At 40.0% G+C, this 14,570-nt stretch overlaps 1 protein-coding gene across 2 annotated transcripts in view; it reads left to right on the top strand.

Annotated features, from left to right (window-relative positions):
• TSPAN12 (tetraspanin 12) overlaps positions 1-14,570 on the top strand; it is a 65,754-nt gene that overhangs the window by 37,222 nt on the left and 13,962 nt on the right. For both annotated transcript variants that reach the window (XM_063309530.1, XM_063309531.1), the window contains exon 5: positions 4,951-5,025. In XM_063309530.1, coding sequence (XP_063165600.1) covers positions 4,951-5,025 — 75 coding nt within the window. The remainder of the gene's footprint in view (positions 1-4,950; positions 5,026-14,570) is intronic.

The following is a 14,570-nucleotide window of genomic DNA, read 5'->3' as shown; positions in this document are numbered from 1 at the left end:
GAAGGAAGGAAGGAAGGGCTCCTATCATTTCTCATTATTGGCTATGCTGATTGCTGCTTCTGGGGGTTGGAGTGTAACATATTTAGAAACCCTAAGGTTTCTCACTCCAAATGTAGAACTTTATGTGAGTAAGATTGTTTTCCAGGGGTAATTCTAGACACTGGAGCTTAGCTTTCTTGTTTTTTTTTAGATATGCTTTTATTTTTAAAGAAACAATGGTTTAAAAACTCTTAGACCACTTCATACGCACAAGGTTCTTAACAAGCATACCCTCACCATGGATATTGCACAAGGCCCCCTTTTCTAGTTATTCATAAACTTTCTGCAGACTTCCTAGAAGACAGAAAACCACCAAAATTAAAGACCTTGTTTTCTGTTCTCATTTAGCTGTGAATCATATCAGCCAATATATTGAATGCAAAAGAAATGACTGAATTTTTGCTTATGGAGTGTTTTTTTTTCCACACTTCCATGCTGGTAGTGCTTGCCTGGTTGCCTCATACGTTATTGCGAAGTCAGCCCATAGGACATACTGCATGCATGTTGATCACTGATCAATGAAATAAAAAAAACAATAATAAAGTAGAAGATGCACCCTGGGAAATTAATTTCTAGAAATGCTGTAACAATGGCAGAAAAGAGGAAAAAAAATAAAAATGCTTACAATAGGGAAGACAGTATTTTGGGGGGGGAAAACCCTTAAAGATTATTATTTTCTGACTGCAAACAGTTCTAAGCTAACCTTGGATATACTGTATAACCGTTTTGCTCCTGTGTTGCTTTTTTCTGACACAGCTGGTTGTGATCTTTGAGAAGCAACTTCAGTTTACAAATCTGACAGAAAGCTTCAGTGTGTTTTCCCATTTGTTGTGAGCAGGACATATCCCACTGTGTGTACAGAAGGGCTGTCTTGATAGGACACACTCTTGGTGTTAAACTTATGCAGCTTTATTCTCTGCATGTATAGCAGAGTACAGGTGGTCCTCAAGTTATGACCACTTAATTCAGCGACCATTCAAAGTTACAACAGCGCTGAATGAAGGCGACTTGTGACAGGTCCTCAGATTTCCAGCTGCCACAGCATCCCCACGGTCACAGCTCACAATTACAATGTCGTGGTGAGCTGCGGTCATGTAATCGCAATTTCCGACATTCCCTGCCAGCTTCCCACAAGCAAAGTCAGTGGGGAAGCTGGCAGGAAGTCACAAGTTGCCTGCCCACAACACCCGCCTCCATGACACCTGTGCACCTGCCCGTACTCCCTAGCACCTGCCTGCGGCACCTGCCCACCCACCACAGCACCCGCACTCCATAGCACTTGTCTGTGGCACCCACCTACCTTTGCGGCACCTACATACCCTCCCATGCTCCCTGACGCCTGCCCGCAGCACCGGCCCATCACCCCGCAGTACCCACATACCCGCCCGCTTGCATAACTCGATGCTTGTGGCATATGCCCACCCCCCAAACTTCCTAGCACCTGTCCGCATTTTATTTTAACATATTCCCCAAAGTGCATATTTGGGGACTAAGACAGATGAATTAAGTTACAGGAGGAGTAGATGGAACATACAAAAAATATAGCCACCATTAAATCAGGAAACAAACGGGGGAGAAAATATGAGCAAAAGCGAAGTTACACAGCCTATCAAAGTAGCACTGAAAAGAGAGAAAACTTCCCAAACGCCTATGCTTTCCCTGCCAACTTCACCATATGGTTTCATTTCTCCCAGAGCTTTGGCAGGCTAGTCACAAAACCTGCTCCTGTAGTGCCTATTACTCTGAGGACCTGCAGCCAACACTGACTGGCTGGTCTGCCTTTCACTGGAAGAGCACAGTGGCTCTAAGAAGCAATTGGGCTTTTCCCCAAAGCAGCAGTAAAGTGCTGTCATCCAGAGAAGCTTGCGGTCTTAGAGAAGTGCTGATTGCACTGTCAACCCCTGTTCTGTCTTGGCAATTTAAGGAGGGGTTCTGTTGTCAAGATAAATTGGAAAAGGAGGGAGATGGGGTGGGGAACATTTCCTATGGTTCCAGTAAGTGGCAGCAGAAGAGCCACAGATCTTTTCCAATGATTTTGCTGATCCCATGGAGTTGGGTTTGGAGTTGTGGAACAAAAGGAGCTGTTCCCTCCATTTCTCCCTCCTTGGGAAGGGAAGAAGTGTGTGGAACTGGCTCTGCGGCCAGCAGCCTCACGATAAAGCTGATGTTCTTCCAGAAGACCACTAGATATTTGTATAAAAATGCAGTTCCTAAGCTGGAAGGGTGGACAGATGTGGGCTGAAGAACAAGTTGAACCTCACTTTCCTTCCATGTGGGAATGGAAGTGGGGAAATAGTCTCTTCAACTGCCATTTTGTGGGGAAGCAGGTCACTTTGGTACCATGAGAATCAGCACCCAAAAGACTGTCTCGTCATACTCTCCCCACTTCTGCTGCTAGCCATGGATTGGCAAGTATAGCGGGAGAGGTGGTTAGTTGGCACAGTGGGAAAGCCCTGACTCTCTCACTGCCAAAAGGAAGATAGCCCTAAAAATCAATGGCCAGGAACCAGGTTAGGTTGCCCACAGCAGCCTCAGATGGCCCACAGGAGTTTGATACAATCACTTTGGAATGATGTGCTTCAAATGGACCAGATGGTATAGCTCAGGCCAGAGGAAGCTGGAACATTACTTTTGAACTGGAATAAGAAGTTGCCTATATGGTGGGTCGGGGATGGCTTGAAGATGATAAATGGTTATAGGGCATTTTCAGACCATGGCAAGCAGGAAAGATACAGTAGATGAGCCCATAGCCATCAACTAGCCTGCATGTCCCTTAATCCACTACAGTATATTTACTTGAACTTGCTGTTCAAAATGCAAAAAGTCATGTTTACTGGATCTTGCTTGGTACACTCAGGATTTTATGCAAGTTAGGGCTGTTCCTATTAGAATTTGGTCTCTGTTATTCTGGCATCCCTTGTATCTATAATTAGTGGGAGTGGTAAATAAGAGAGCAGTACATCTCTAAACTTCCATGTACATCTTCTGGGGTTTTGACTTAGAAAAAGAAACTTAAAAATAATATGCTAGTATTATTAAAGTTTGCCAACTCAAGTTCCCTTCAGTTGGAAGCTAACAGAAATAATTTCTTATATCTGTCCTGGAAGTTGATCTAATTGACAGATTGCTTAGGCTGAGTTTTGAAAAGTCAAAATAGCATAATGACTACAATTTGGTATTGTAAAACACAGGGCTTTTGGTTCAATCTCATTAACAAGGTAGCCTTAAATAAACCAGTGATCCTCAGACCCACTCTCTGTGATATGAATAATAATACTGACTATCTTGCTGATATAAGATTACTGGAAGAAGGAATATGTACATTTGAGCATACTGTACAGATGTTGAGCTGTTAATTGCATCATTTTTCTTAGTCTGCAGTTTATCGCATTGATGCAGTTTACATAGTAATAGTAATTACTAATTGCAGTTGTGGATCAGTGATATTGTGGACTGTGGCCTCGCATGTTGATCATAAAAAGTAAAACTTCAACGTGAACAACTTTGGTTATGTAACATACTATCTAAAACAATACCACCAACCCCTGCCAAGTTCTCATTCAACCTTACTCATTAAAACTACATTCTTGGTGACCAGTGTTGCTGCAGTTCCATAAGTATCTTTGCAGCTTGATTAACTTAGCAAAACAGCTGATCTTTTACACCATCGAGTTCAACTCTATTAATTTCAGTGGACTGCATTTCAGAGTAAGTCAACAGACCAGTTAATTTTACTTATCTGTGTTGGAAATTCAAAGTTTATACAGGGAGCCATGGGGTGAAAGAACATTATCCCCTGGGCCATATCGTCAGGATTGAGGTGAATGCTGTAAGTGGTATATTCTGTAGTAGGTCTTGTACTTTTTTGTGGTCTTGTGCAAGTCACACATGGACTTTGGATGTGATTTCACTTTTTCCATATTGTACAAAGCATAGAATAATTCTTTGATGCAGATAGTTTGTTAAACCCATAGAATCACATCTGTAAATCAAGTCTCTAAGTTTTATGGCTATCATCTTACATTTTAGAAATCAAAAGATCGGCTTCTGTAGAATCATGACTCCAAGATTATCTTTTGGTATTCTGTGAAAGGTTTTTTTGTCTCTGTGTGTGTGAAATTTCAGGGGCTTGAAGTGGCTTTTTAACTATTTTCATTTGTCCAATCTGAAGCCAAACTAGATATGAACAAATTGGACATGCAAATAAATAGTCTTGTAATGTGATTGATAACAGGATTAGATCTGTGGGTGCCAAAATGGTTGTAAGGCTACCCCCAGACATGCTGTTTGCATTGGAGAAAAATCTGATGCATAGAATTGTCGCAGAGAGGTTTTTCATTGGAATCATTGCACTTCATTCCTACTGCCTATTTCCTTAATGCTGTTTTCCCTCTTTTTTCTGAGATTCCTATTAAGATAAAGAGTAAAGATAACTTTTGAGTCGAGCTCCGTTCCTGGTGGCTCTATGGACTCTCCCATGCAGTCTTCTCTTTGCAATAGTACAAAATTGTCTTGCTGTTGCCTCTGTTCAAGATTTTCTAAACATAAATTTCCCAGTCTAGTCTCTAGCTCTGGGATTCTGTGGGAGTCTCCCATCCATGGGTTAGCCAAGCCTAACCCTTCTTAGCTTCTAAGTGCAGACAAGGTCAGTCTTCTACAACCACAATAAAAAAGAGCATTCAGGAAATTAAGACCAAATTAATTTTGACCAATAATGCAGCACAAAATTTAGGTTATTATTTTAGATTGTTAAAATTGTGAAAAGTATGCTTTCCAGTTTAGTTGGTTTGTGCTTTTGTTTAAGATAGCTGTATTTTTTCCTTTGGGGTTTTATGGGTAGAAAAGATAACTTTCTAAGATTTGTTTTAGTTTAAAATACTAAAAAATGGAATGCTTTTTTGTGTTTTGCAGTATTTTGGAAGTTTGCTTGTGATATTCTGTGTTGAACTGGCCTGTGGTGTTTGGACCTATGAACAAGAAATTACAGTGAGTATGAGTATATGGGGAAAAATTTATCTTGTTCAGAGACTTTGATTCTATTAAATATTGAATTCTTGGTACAATTCCTTCTGTCAAATACAAGTTCTTGATTAACGATCACAATTGGGACTGGAATCTTGGTCGTTGAGTGAATTGGCCGTTAAGTGAGATGCCCACATGACTACTTCACTCAATGACCATAATCCCAGCTCTCCCGATTGTGGTCGTTAAGCGATCTCCTGGGTTGTTAAGTGGACGGAGCAAAAGAGCTGCCTGGTGAAGGATTTGAGCTTTGTTCCTGCGGCTCCATGAAGGGTTTCCCCTCCCCTCCATGCATTGAGGGGAAATTCTTAGTGGGCTGGAGGAACAAAGCAGATTTCTTCAGGATTTGAGCTTCATTCCTGCAGCCCCACAAAGGATTTCCCCTCCCCTCCATCCCCGCCACTTGCAACCTTACCTGCCAACTTCCCCACTGACTTTCTGGGGAGGCCGGCAGAGAAGATTGTAAATGGCGATCACATGATTGTGGGGTGCTTGGCAACCGATCATAAATGTGAGCTGGATGCTGAGCATCTGAAATGTGGTCATGTGACCACGGGGGGGCCACGATGCTTCATGAAGGTCAGAAGTGCTTTATGGGCTGTAAAACACCTTTTCCAAGGCTGTCATAAATTTGGACAGTCGTTAAGCAAGGACTACCTGTATATGATGCCTTCTTGAACATGAAAGTAAATTCTATGAAAATCACTTGTAATGAGCTTTAATGTGATCCATTTGGGATTGTTCTTAGGTGCCTTATTATATAAATGGGTATTTTTCTTCCATATCAAAAAAAAATCACGCTATTCCGCCCAGCGTCCCCTTTTCGGGAGAGGTGGGCCATGATAGCAATTTGAAAAATAAATAAATAAATACATAAATAAACATTCCTAGTTTAGATACCAGAGAATTTCTGTTTTACTATTTTATTATATATTTGTTATTTATTATTTTATTCATGCTGTAGAAACAGTTGGCTTTATCTTGTTCCCATACTATGGAAAGGAGCAAAATCTTCACTGTGTGACAGCTAAGAGCTACATTAATGGTCTACCTAACCATATAACCGATGGATCCAGTTTTGCATATTTTTAAAAAGTCTTTGGGTTAGAAAATGTCATCCGTTTCAATGGCACTTTCCATAATTGTTAATGCCAACTGTGTGTGGAAACCACATTCATTGAAATCAGCGCAGCAGGCCTTTTCTTCCAGTGCTTCCTTCCTCTGAAGAAGTTGAATTTGTATATTCTGTATTAGATGACCAGGCAGTCACCCTAATCCAGATAACATTTGCTAAGTTTGATGTTATTGGAACCATCAAAACAAGTTAGCAAAGTTGTGTTGGTCTCCAATCTGAGAATTATAATATGGTGTGGTGACTGTTGTAGGACTAAGATTGGGGAGACCCTGTTTAAAGTCCATCCTCAGCCATGGGAACTCACTGGGTGGCTTTGGACAGGTGCTCTTTCACAGCCCAATTTAACTCACTGTTGGGAAAACGTGAGAAGAGGTGGTGCCATGTACAATGCCTTGAGCTCCTGGAAGGAAGATAAGATATCAATCCAGCAGATAAATGTATGGAATAAATAAATATTGACTGAGATATAAACCCTGGTATGTTCATTAAACTTTATTTCCAGAAAACGATCCACATGTCTGCAGCAAAACAGAGCCATCCTATTTATATCAAATGCAAAATTGTAAAATCATACCTTTAAAAAAAAACCTTACTCAGTGTATTTAGGATTACTTATTAGAGTTGGATCAAGACTACAGTTTATTTGAGCAGTTTACTATTGTGTAGCATTACACATTCAAAAATGTGCAGCAACCACATTTTTGAATGCATACTTTTCTGTAAATTTAGAAGTTTGTGCTAAAACTGCAGCTGCGTCTAAGAAATTAAAGAGGCAATTCTGTCCTTTCCCTTTTCAAGCTAGAAAAGTGATTCATTCTTGCAGGGGAAAAGTATAATTAGAAGGAAGAAAACAAACTGGCATGTTATTGTGCTAGCTGTTGAATTCTCCTGTCTTCTTTTTCCATTTGTTACTTATTTATGAAGGGAATGAAAAGAGTTTTGTACAGAGTTGCTGAAATATATCAGAACCCCTTTTACAGCAGTAAGTGTTATCAGAATAATGTCATGGTATTACTGCTCTTTCCTCTCCCTCTCCCTCTCCCCCGCCCCAACCCCAGCACTGGGACTAAAGGAATTTCTGGCAGTTCCTCCATCTGAAATTGCATGCTAACAGTTTTTATCAAAATTCATTCCCGTGCTATATGCATTCCACTGAGAGGCTATCATTCCAAATATAACTACAGTTAAAAATATTACTTTGTCAAAATGTCAGAATCAAAATGGAAGCATAGCTACATGTGTTTCATTCACCCCAGGAGTGCTGCTGTCCTCCTCTGAGATTTTGATGAAAAAATGCTTTGAGAGAATTGAGGCTTCTTGGCAAGGGCTGCAAGTAGAACAGATGCAAGTGGAAAATGTTCACAAGGAATAGACATTTTTAGAAGGGTTAGGAACTTAAGGAAGAGCCTCCTCAGTGGGCCTTATTATTATTATTATTATTATTTATTAAATTTATATCACCACCATCTCCCCCAGTGGAAGACTCTGGGCGGTTTACAATAAAATGACACTAAAAACATAACCACCTAAATTACCATTAAAATATAAATAAAAATAAATGTAAATGTAAAATCCAAGTGGAGATGGAACAAAATCACTAAGAGGTGCTATGGTGCCAGCCATCCCCAGGTGTGGCTATCGCTCTCCCCCTCCCAAGCAAGGCGGCAGAACCAGATCTTCAGTTTCTTCCGGAAGTCTGAGAGCGAGGAAACCTGTCTCAGTTCCAGGGGCAAGATATTCCAAAGGGCGGTTGCCACAGCAGAGAAGGCTTGCCTCCTGGACCCTGCTAGATGAAATTCCTTTACTGATGGGGTCCGTAGCATGCCCTCCCTGCCTAACCAGGTGGGATGGGTCAATGTTATGGGGATGAGAGGGTCCCTCGGGTACCCTGGTCCCATGCCATGCAGGTCTTTAAAGGTGATAGCCAACACCTTGAATTGGACCCGGAAGCAAACCGGTACCCAATGCAGCTTGCGTAACAGTGGTGTCACATAGGCTGATTTTACAGCGCCGGTAACTGTCCGTGCAGCCACATTCTGGACCAGCTGAAGCTTCTGAATGCTCTTCAAGGGTAGCCCTATGTAGAGCGCATTGCAGTAGTCTATATGGGAGATGGCAAGGGCATGAGTTCAGAGTGCAGTCTTAACTGGGCAGATGAACCGAGAAGGCCCACAAGAAGGAGGATCAGCAAGATCCAGATGGTAATGGCCCTCCTTTCTGTTGATGATGGGCCTGTACCTAGGTCATCACATTTCTCTATTACTTGGGGCCCTCTAGCAATTACTTCCTGGACTGTGTTCCTGTTTCTTCCATCCATATGTCTGTAAAATGCTGTCAGTAGCTTGTAAAGTCTATTACTGGAACTCACTCTGGTATGTTTTGAAATAAATATACTGTATGTATATTTTAAAACAGGACAACAGAAAATATTACTCTGTCTAAAATGAACAAAAAAGAACTTGTTATCTGATTTGTCAACCAAGGAATGTAGACTATCCACATTACTGATCTAATAAATGTATAAACTTGTATACATTGCATGGTTTTTTAAGATGCCTTCTCCTTCTTCCTACTTTTATACTAGATATGCAGTGCATTTTGTTTTTAATTTTAAATATTGGTTTGAATTATTTTGTTTGTAATAACTGGGATCAAGATGTACTCAATTTAACTAACTTATCCCAGTGGGATTTAAGTTAGTTACATTAGTCCTTAAGCTTAGAAATTAGGAAAACGAACCATTCTGGATCATTGTAGAGGAACGGGAGCATAACCTGAGGGCTTTTGAGATCAAGTTAAGGTGTTAATATTAGTCTATAAAACTTTGTTTTCTCTTTGAAAGCACTCCTCCCCCAATACTGCTGACGGTACTGGAGGTTCTAGATTCAGCTGTGGAGGCCCTGAATTTGGTTCCCTCGGTACAGCTCAAGTGGGATGATCTGGAGAAGGGTTTCTAGTGGCAACATCTGAGGTGTAGAATATTCTTCCAAGATAAATATGGCTGTTCCTGCACTTGTTTTAAATTATAACTGAAGATACTTGTATATTCAGGATAATAACTATTTTTAAAAAAATTTCTATCCCGCCTTTATTATTTTTATAAATAACTCAAGGCAGGGAACATACCTAATATTCCTTCCTCCTCCTATTTTCCCCACAACAACAACCCTGTGAGGTGGGTTGGGCTGAGAGAGAGTGACCGGCCCAAGGTCACCCAGCTGGCTTTCATGCCTAAGGTGGGACTAGAACTCTCAGTCTCCTGGTTTCTAGCCCAGCACCTTAACCACTAGACCAAACTGGCTCTCTAGGACCACACTGTCTTTTGAAAACAAATGTTGTGGTTAATCCTTGTAATTTGACTGTTTTGTTGTCTGGTTTAGGATAGGTGTTTCTATTACTGATTGTTGTTATTTTATAAATTAAAGATGTATTCTATTTGTATACTTGTATGAGCAATTTCAAGGAGTTATATAAAAATATAAAAATATGATTGACATTCTTGCTCTCTCCATGGGGAGATATATTTTTAATTTTTTAAAATAATATTCTTATTTTAATAATTACTTTTATCCTTTTAAAATAATTGTTTTTTTTATTTATTCACTGTTTTTATTCAATTTGTTATACACCGCCCAGAGTTGCCGTGTGTGAGATGGGTGGCCATATAAATGTGAGCAATAAATAAAATAAATAAAAATAAAATATTGACAGTAATGTCAGTGGGCCTGGTCTAACTATCACTGCATCTTGATTCAAATTTTCATTTAAATCAAATGAAGTATATTTACAAAACAGATATATACCTTTGGTTGGATGACTGGAAAAGGAGTTTAATTTGCAAACTTATCCATTCAGCAAGTGGAATTTTACCCTCCTTCCATTTGCAAAATTAAAACTAGGATCAAATGTTTGGTTTTACTGTGTTCATTAGGCTTTTTAAAAAATTCATTTTATTTTAAACATAGTTTGATCATTTTTTTTTAAAAAAATAGCATTTTACCATGAGTACACTACAGATGCAATGCCCATGATGCATATTTATTTATTTTTTCTTCAGTTGAAGCATTAATCATCATTTCAGTCCTTTCAATAATTTTTAATATTTGAAGGAAAAGCTGATTCAAATATGAGCTGATGTTTTGTGCTAACTACCTCCATAAATTTTGTCACATTGAAGTTTTCTTTATTTGTTTATTTCTGCTTAATATGCAGACATGTGTCCAAGCATGGTTTGTGTGTGTGTTTCCACATTAATATGGGTATATGTAAATACCCTGGAAACTTTCCTTATTTCTTTAAGTTACACACTTTGTCTCTGTCTGTTGTAAAGCCAATATTTTGTCTTTGACACCCTACTTTCAAACGCTTGTGTGTTCTGTATACAGTATACTGTATTCAGTATACTTATCTTGGACTGATGTCATAGCTTTCTCCAATTTAGCATCCTTCATTGAAACTGAAACGTCAGAAATCCTAGACAATCACTGATCTACCACATATGCAGGTCATGAGTTTGGGAAAATCCAAACTCCAATTATATCCAATGTGTATATAATTACAGGTGATATGCTGCCTTTTCTCCCCTTGTTTTTATGCTGGTATTGTTTTTATATTCCAAAGTTGCAGATTTTAGGCAGAGTTATTTTTTATCATGCTGAATTTTTTTTTTATTCTTGTAAACCACCGTAAGTTGAGTTGATTGGACAATATAGAAGTATGTGTAATACCAAAATGTTATCTAGAAATGTTTATGATTTTTTTCCTTTTTTCTACACATTGCTTTATGAGCCTCGTGTGGCGCAGGGTGGCTGGTGGCAGTATTGAAACCGAAAACTGCCCCCATGACCCGAGTTTGATCCCAGTGGAAGCTGGATTCTCAGGTAGCCGGCTCAGGTCAACTCAGCCTTCCATCCTTCCGAGGTCGGTAAAATGAGTTCCCAGCTTGCTGGGGAAGGTGACAACTGGGGAAGGCCCTGGCAAACCACCCTGCTATAGTCTGCCAAGAAAACGTTGCGAAAGCAGCGGCATCCCCCCAAAGGGTCAGACATGACTTGGTGCTTGCACAGGGGACCTTTCACCTTCACACATTGCTTTGATATTTTATTACTGTAGGGAAATGAAATTTGAACTAAACATCCCTTTGCCATTTGTGTCAGTATATATACTGCCTTTCTTCCATCACTAAGGTATATGTGAGATTCTCAGAAAGTCTCCTACCCAGGCACTGAGTAAATCGTATCATTCCAGCAAATATATTTACCATTTGTTTGCAGATTACAGCTCATGGTTTAAACAGGGGTCAAGAGAGTATGGTGCTCCAGATATGTTGGGACCCAGTCCTCATCAGTCTTAGCCAACATGGTCAACAATCATGGATGATTTACATGGAATCCAGCTATATCTTGAGGGCTACAAGTTTTCCACATCTGGTTTAGAAGTTAACTTGCTACATCTCCTTATCTCTTGTATTAATTAAACTATTTGTTACTGAGAAGAAACCAGGCTGAAACTGATTTTAAATTCAGGTTTAATCTCAATTGCTAGGATATTGACCATGACCCAGATCCAAGGAATAGTTAAGCTTTCCATTATTTCCCATGGCATATAAAAGAAGAGAGGAAAGATGGAGGAAGCGGGCCTGGGGTGGGCTGGGTTTTCTGCAATTTGCCATCACAGCAGGAAAACCTTGTTTCCTCTTATAGCAGAACTGAACTGATGCATTTTTTTGTAGGAGATAATATAAAATGTCTAACCAGGAAGATGTGTTGCCCCATTCACAGTGGTTTCTATTCATAGCAGACACTTTAAGTCAATACCGGGAAGAACATTTGTTTTTTGGTACTAGTTTTACTATTGAAAAATTGAATCTAAGGAAGATACTGGGCCAAAATCAATCTATACTGTGTCACAATTTGATATCAATGTAGTGGAAACCTGAATGCCCGAAGAAGAGCTTTTTAATGCAAGCATTTATGAACCTTTTTTTTAAAGGTGGCGGGGGGGAGGAAACGGCTGATTTATTCCTTATATGACAAATGGTACTTTTCATGTAGAATGTATTTTTGCATTCGGTATATTCCATGTAGAAGCCTGGGGGCGGGGACATGAAAAAATAAGCTGATTTAAGGTTAGGCCTAGGCATTTTTGGAAATAAATAAATCTTATTTAGAAGTCCAGAAATGCTTGTGTCTGCTTGATATGAAAACACTGATAAGAATGAAGTCATGCAAACTTATCTTCATTCTGGAACCTCCAGATAGTATCTTGTAGTAAGTATGCTGTTTTCTTCATTATAAAAGTATGTAAAAAACTAAAAAAAACATGCTGTTTTCTTTTTATTGGATGCGGGGAAATTATCTGGATTCGAAAGGTGCCCTTGGCAAAGAAGGACTATGGATATATGTTCACAGTTTCTTTCAATCATTTGCATTACAGCTGAAAACAACACCAGGCTATAAGTGTGAACATTGCCATTACTGAACAGCAACATTTTTACCTGAGATGCCAGCTGGTAGTTACAAAGGTGTTGTGTAGATGGCCAGACATTTCCCGAGATCTCCATTTAAACTTAAGACTGAAATTTCTGTTGTGTTGCTTAGGTGGCTAGGTTAGTTTAAGCTCCTCTTTTTCCAGGTTTATGTGTGTTAATCTTTACAAAACAGGAAGGCTTCCAGCAAGAGAGCTTAGCCAACCAATTATTTCCATGCGTAGCTGCAGCAGAATATCCCCAGGTGACCCAGCAGATAGTAGTTTCCAGTTTCTTCTGAGGTTGTCATTTAACATGGTGCTCAATGTTATGGCATGGTAATTTCATTTTTACTACACAATTAATAGGAAGCATTACTACAAAGAGGAAACCATTCCTTTTCCTCCCTCTTTCTCTCTCTTGTACACAATATGCATATATACTGCTAATATAAATGGGGCAATAAAACCTAACCAACATTAACCAAGGATCCCCACTCCACCACCCAATATGTCAGCTACATGGACTATTATTAAAGCAAACAAAACTCCAGTGCTGCGAGCAGAAGTTTAACGAAGAACTAGCAAAGCTGATTAAGAACAGAGGATACAACCAACCATCCTACCTTGAAAGTTTTGAAACTTCCATGGTCCTAATCATGGGTTTCTCCTGAACATCTGTTTGACCACTCTATATTGAACTCAATAGCTCCTTGATCTGATCCAGTTGGACTCATGTGAAAACTTTGTGTAAAGTAAAGGCAAAGTCTATTGTGCCATCTGTTTTCAATTTCAATGACTTTGCTTTTTCAGTTTTTTTTCTTTTAACTTATTACATCATGTGGAGAGACTGGGAAAAGGTGGAGAGGTTTTCTAGATTTCAGTCTGGTTTCAGGCATGGCTATGAGACAGAAGCTTCCTTGGTCAGCTTGTGGGATGATCTGAGCTGGGAAATGGACAGGGGGAGTGCATCTGTTGATAGCTTTTGATACCATCAACTCTAGTATCTCCTGGATAGGTTGTTAGAGTTGCAATGTGGGGACACTGTATCCTGGTGGTTCTACTCCTACTTAGCCATCTAGAAGGTGGTGCTTCTGCCTCATGACAGTTGAGGATATGGAAACCCAGCTACTACTACTACTTTTCATCTAACACTGAGGAAGTGGTGTTCTGAACCTGTGGTTTGGCAGGGCAGTGGGCTGGATGAGGGGCAATAAACTGAGACTCAGTCCAGACAAGACAGAGATGCTGTTTGTGGACAGTTACTTAACATCTGTCCAGCTAAGTATTGTCCTGCCTGTCCTGGAGAGGTCCACACTAGCCCTAAAAGAGCAGGTTCACAGTTTGAGGATGCCCTCAAATCCATCACTGTGATTAGGTGGCCTCAGTGGCACAGAATGCCTTTTAACATCTTTGTCTGATTTACCAACTGTGACCTTACCTGGAGAGAAACAGCCTTACAACAGTTATTCATGCTCAGATAGCTTTCCAGTTCAGTGATTGCAGTGTGTTATATGTGGTGCTGCCTTTGAAAACAGTCCAGAAATTTAAGTTCAGAATAGAGTGGCTGGTCTGGTCACTGGGACTGGCTGGTACAAACTATTATGCTAGTTCTTTGCAATCTACACTGGTAACTGCTCTGTTTACAGACCCAGTTCAAAGTTGTGGTTTTGATCTTTAAACCCCTAAGTGGCTTAGGACCAGGTTATCCAAAAGAGCACCTTCTGTATCTACCTTCCCAGACTTTAAGACCATCCGATGAGGGCCTCCTCCAGGTCCATTTGCCAAAGGAGGTAAGGTGAGCCTCTACAAAGGGGAGAGCTTTTTCTGTGGTGACACCCCTTTTATGGAAGACCCTCCCCAGAAAGGCTTGACTGGTACCCACTTCAGCATCATTTCAGTGCCAAGT

This window comes from Candoia aspera, chromosome 7 (assembly GCF_035149785.1).
Source record: "Candoia aspera isolate rCanAsp1 chromosome 7, rCanAsp1.hap2, whole genome shotgun sequence".
NCBI lineage: Eukaryota > Metazoa > Chordata > Lepidosauria > Squamata > Boidae > Candoia > Candoia aspera.
The sequence above is the reverse complement of the archived record's forward strand: the minus strand, read 5'-3'. Positions and strand labels throughout refer to the sequence as shown.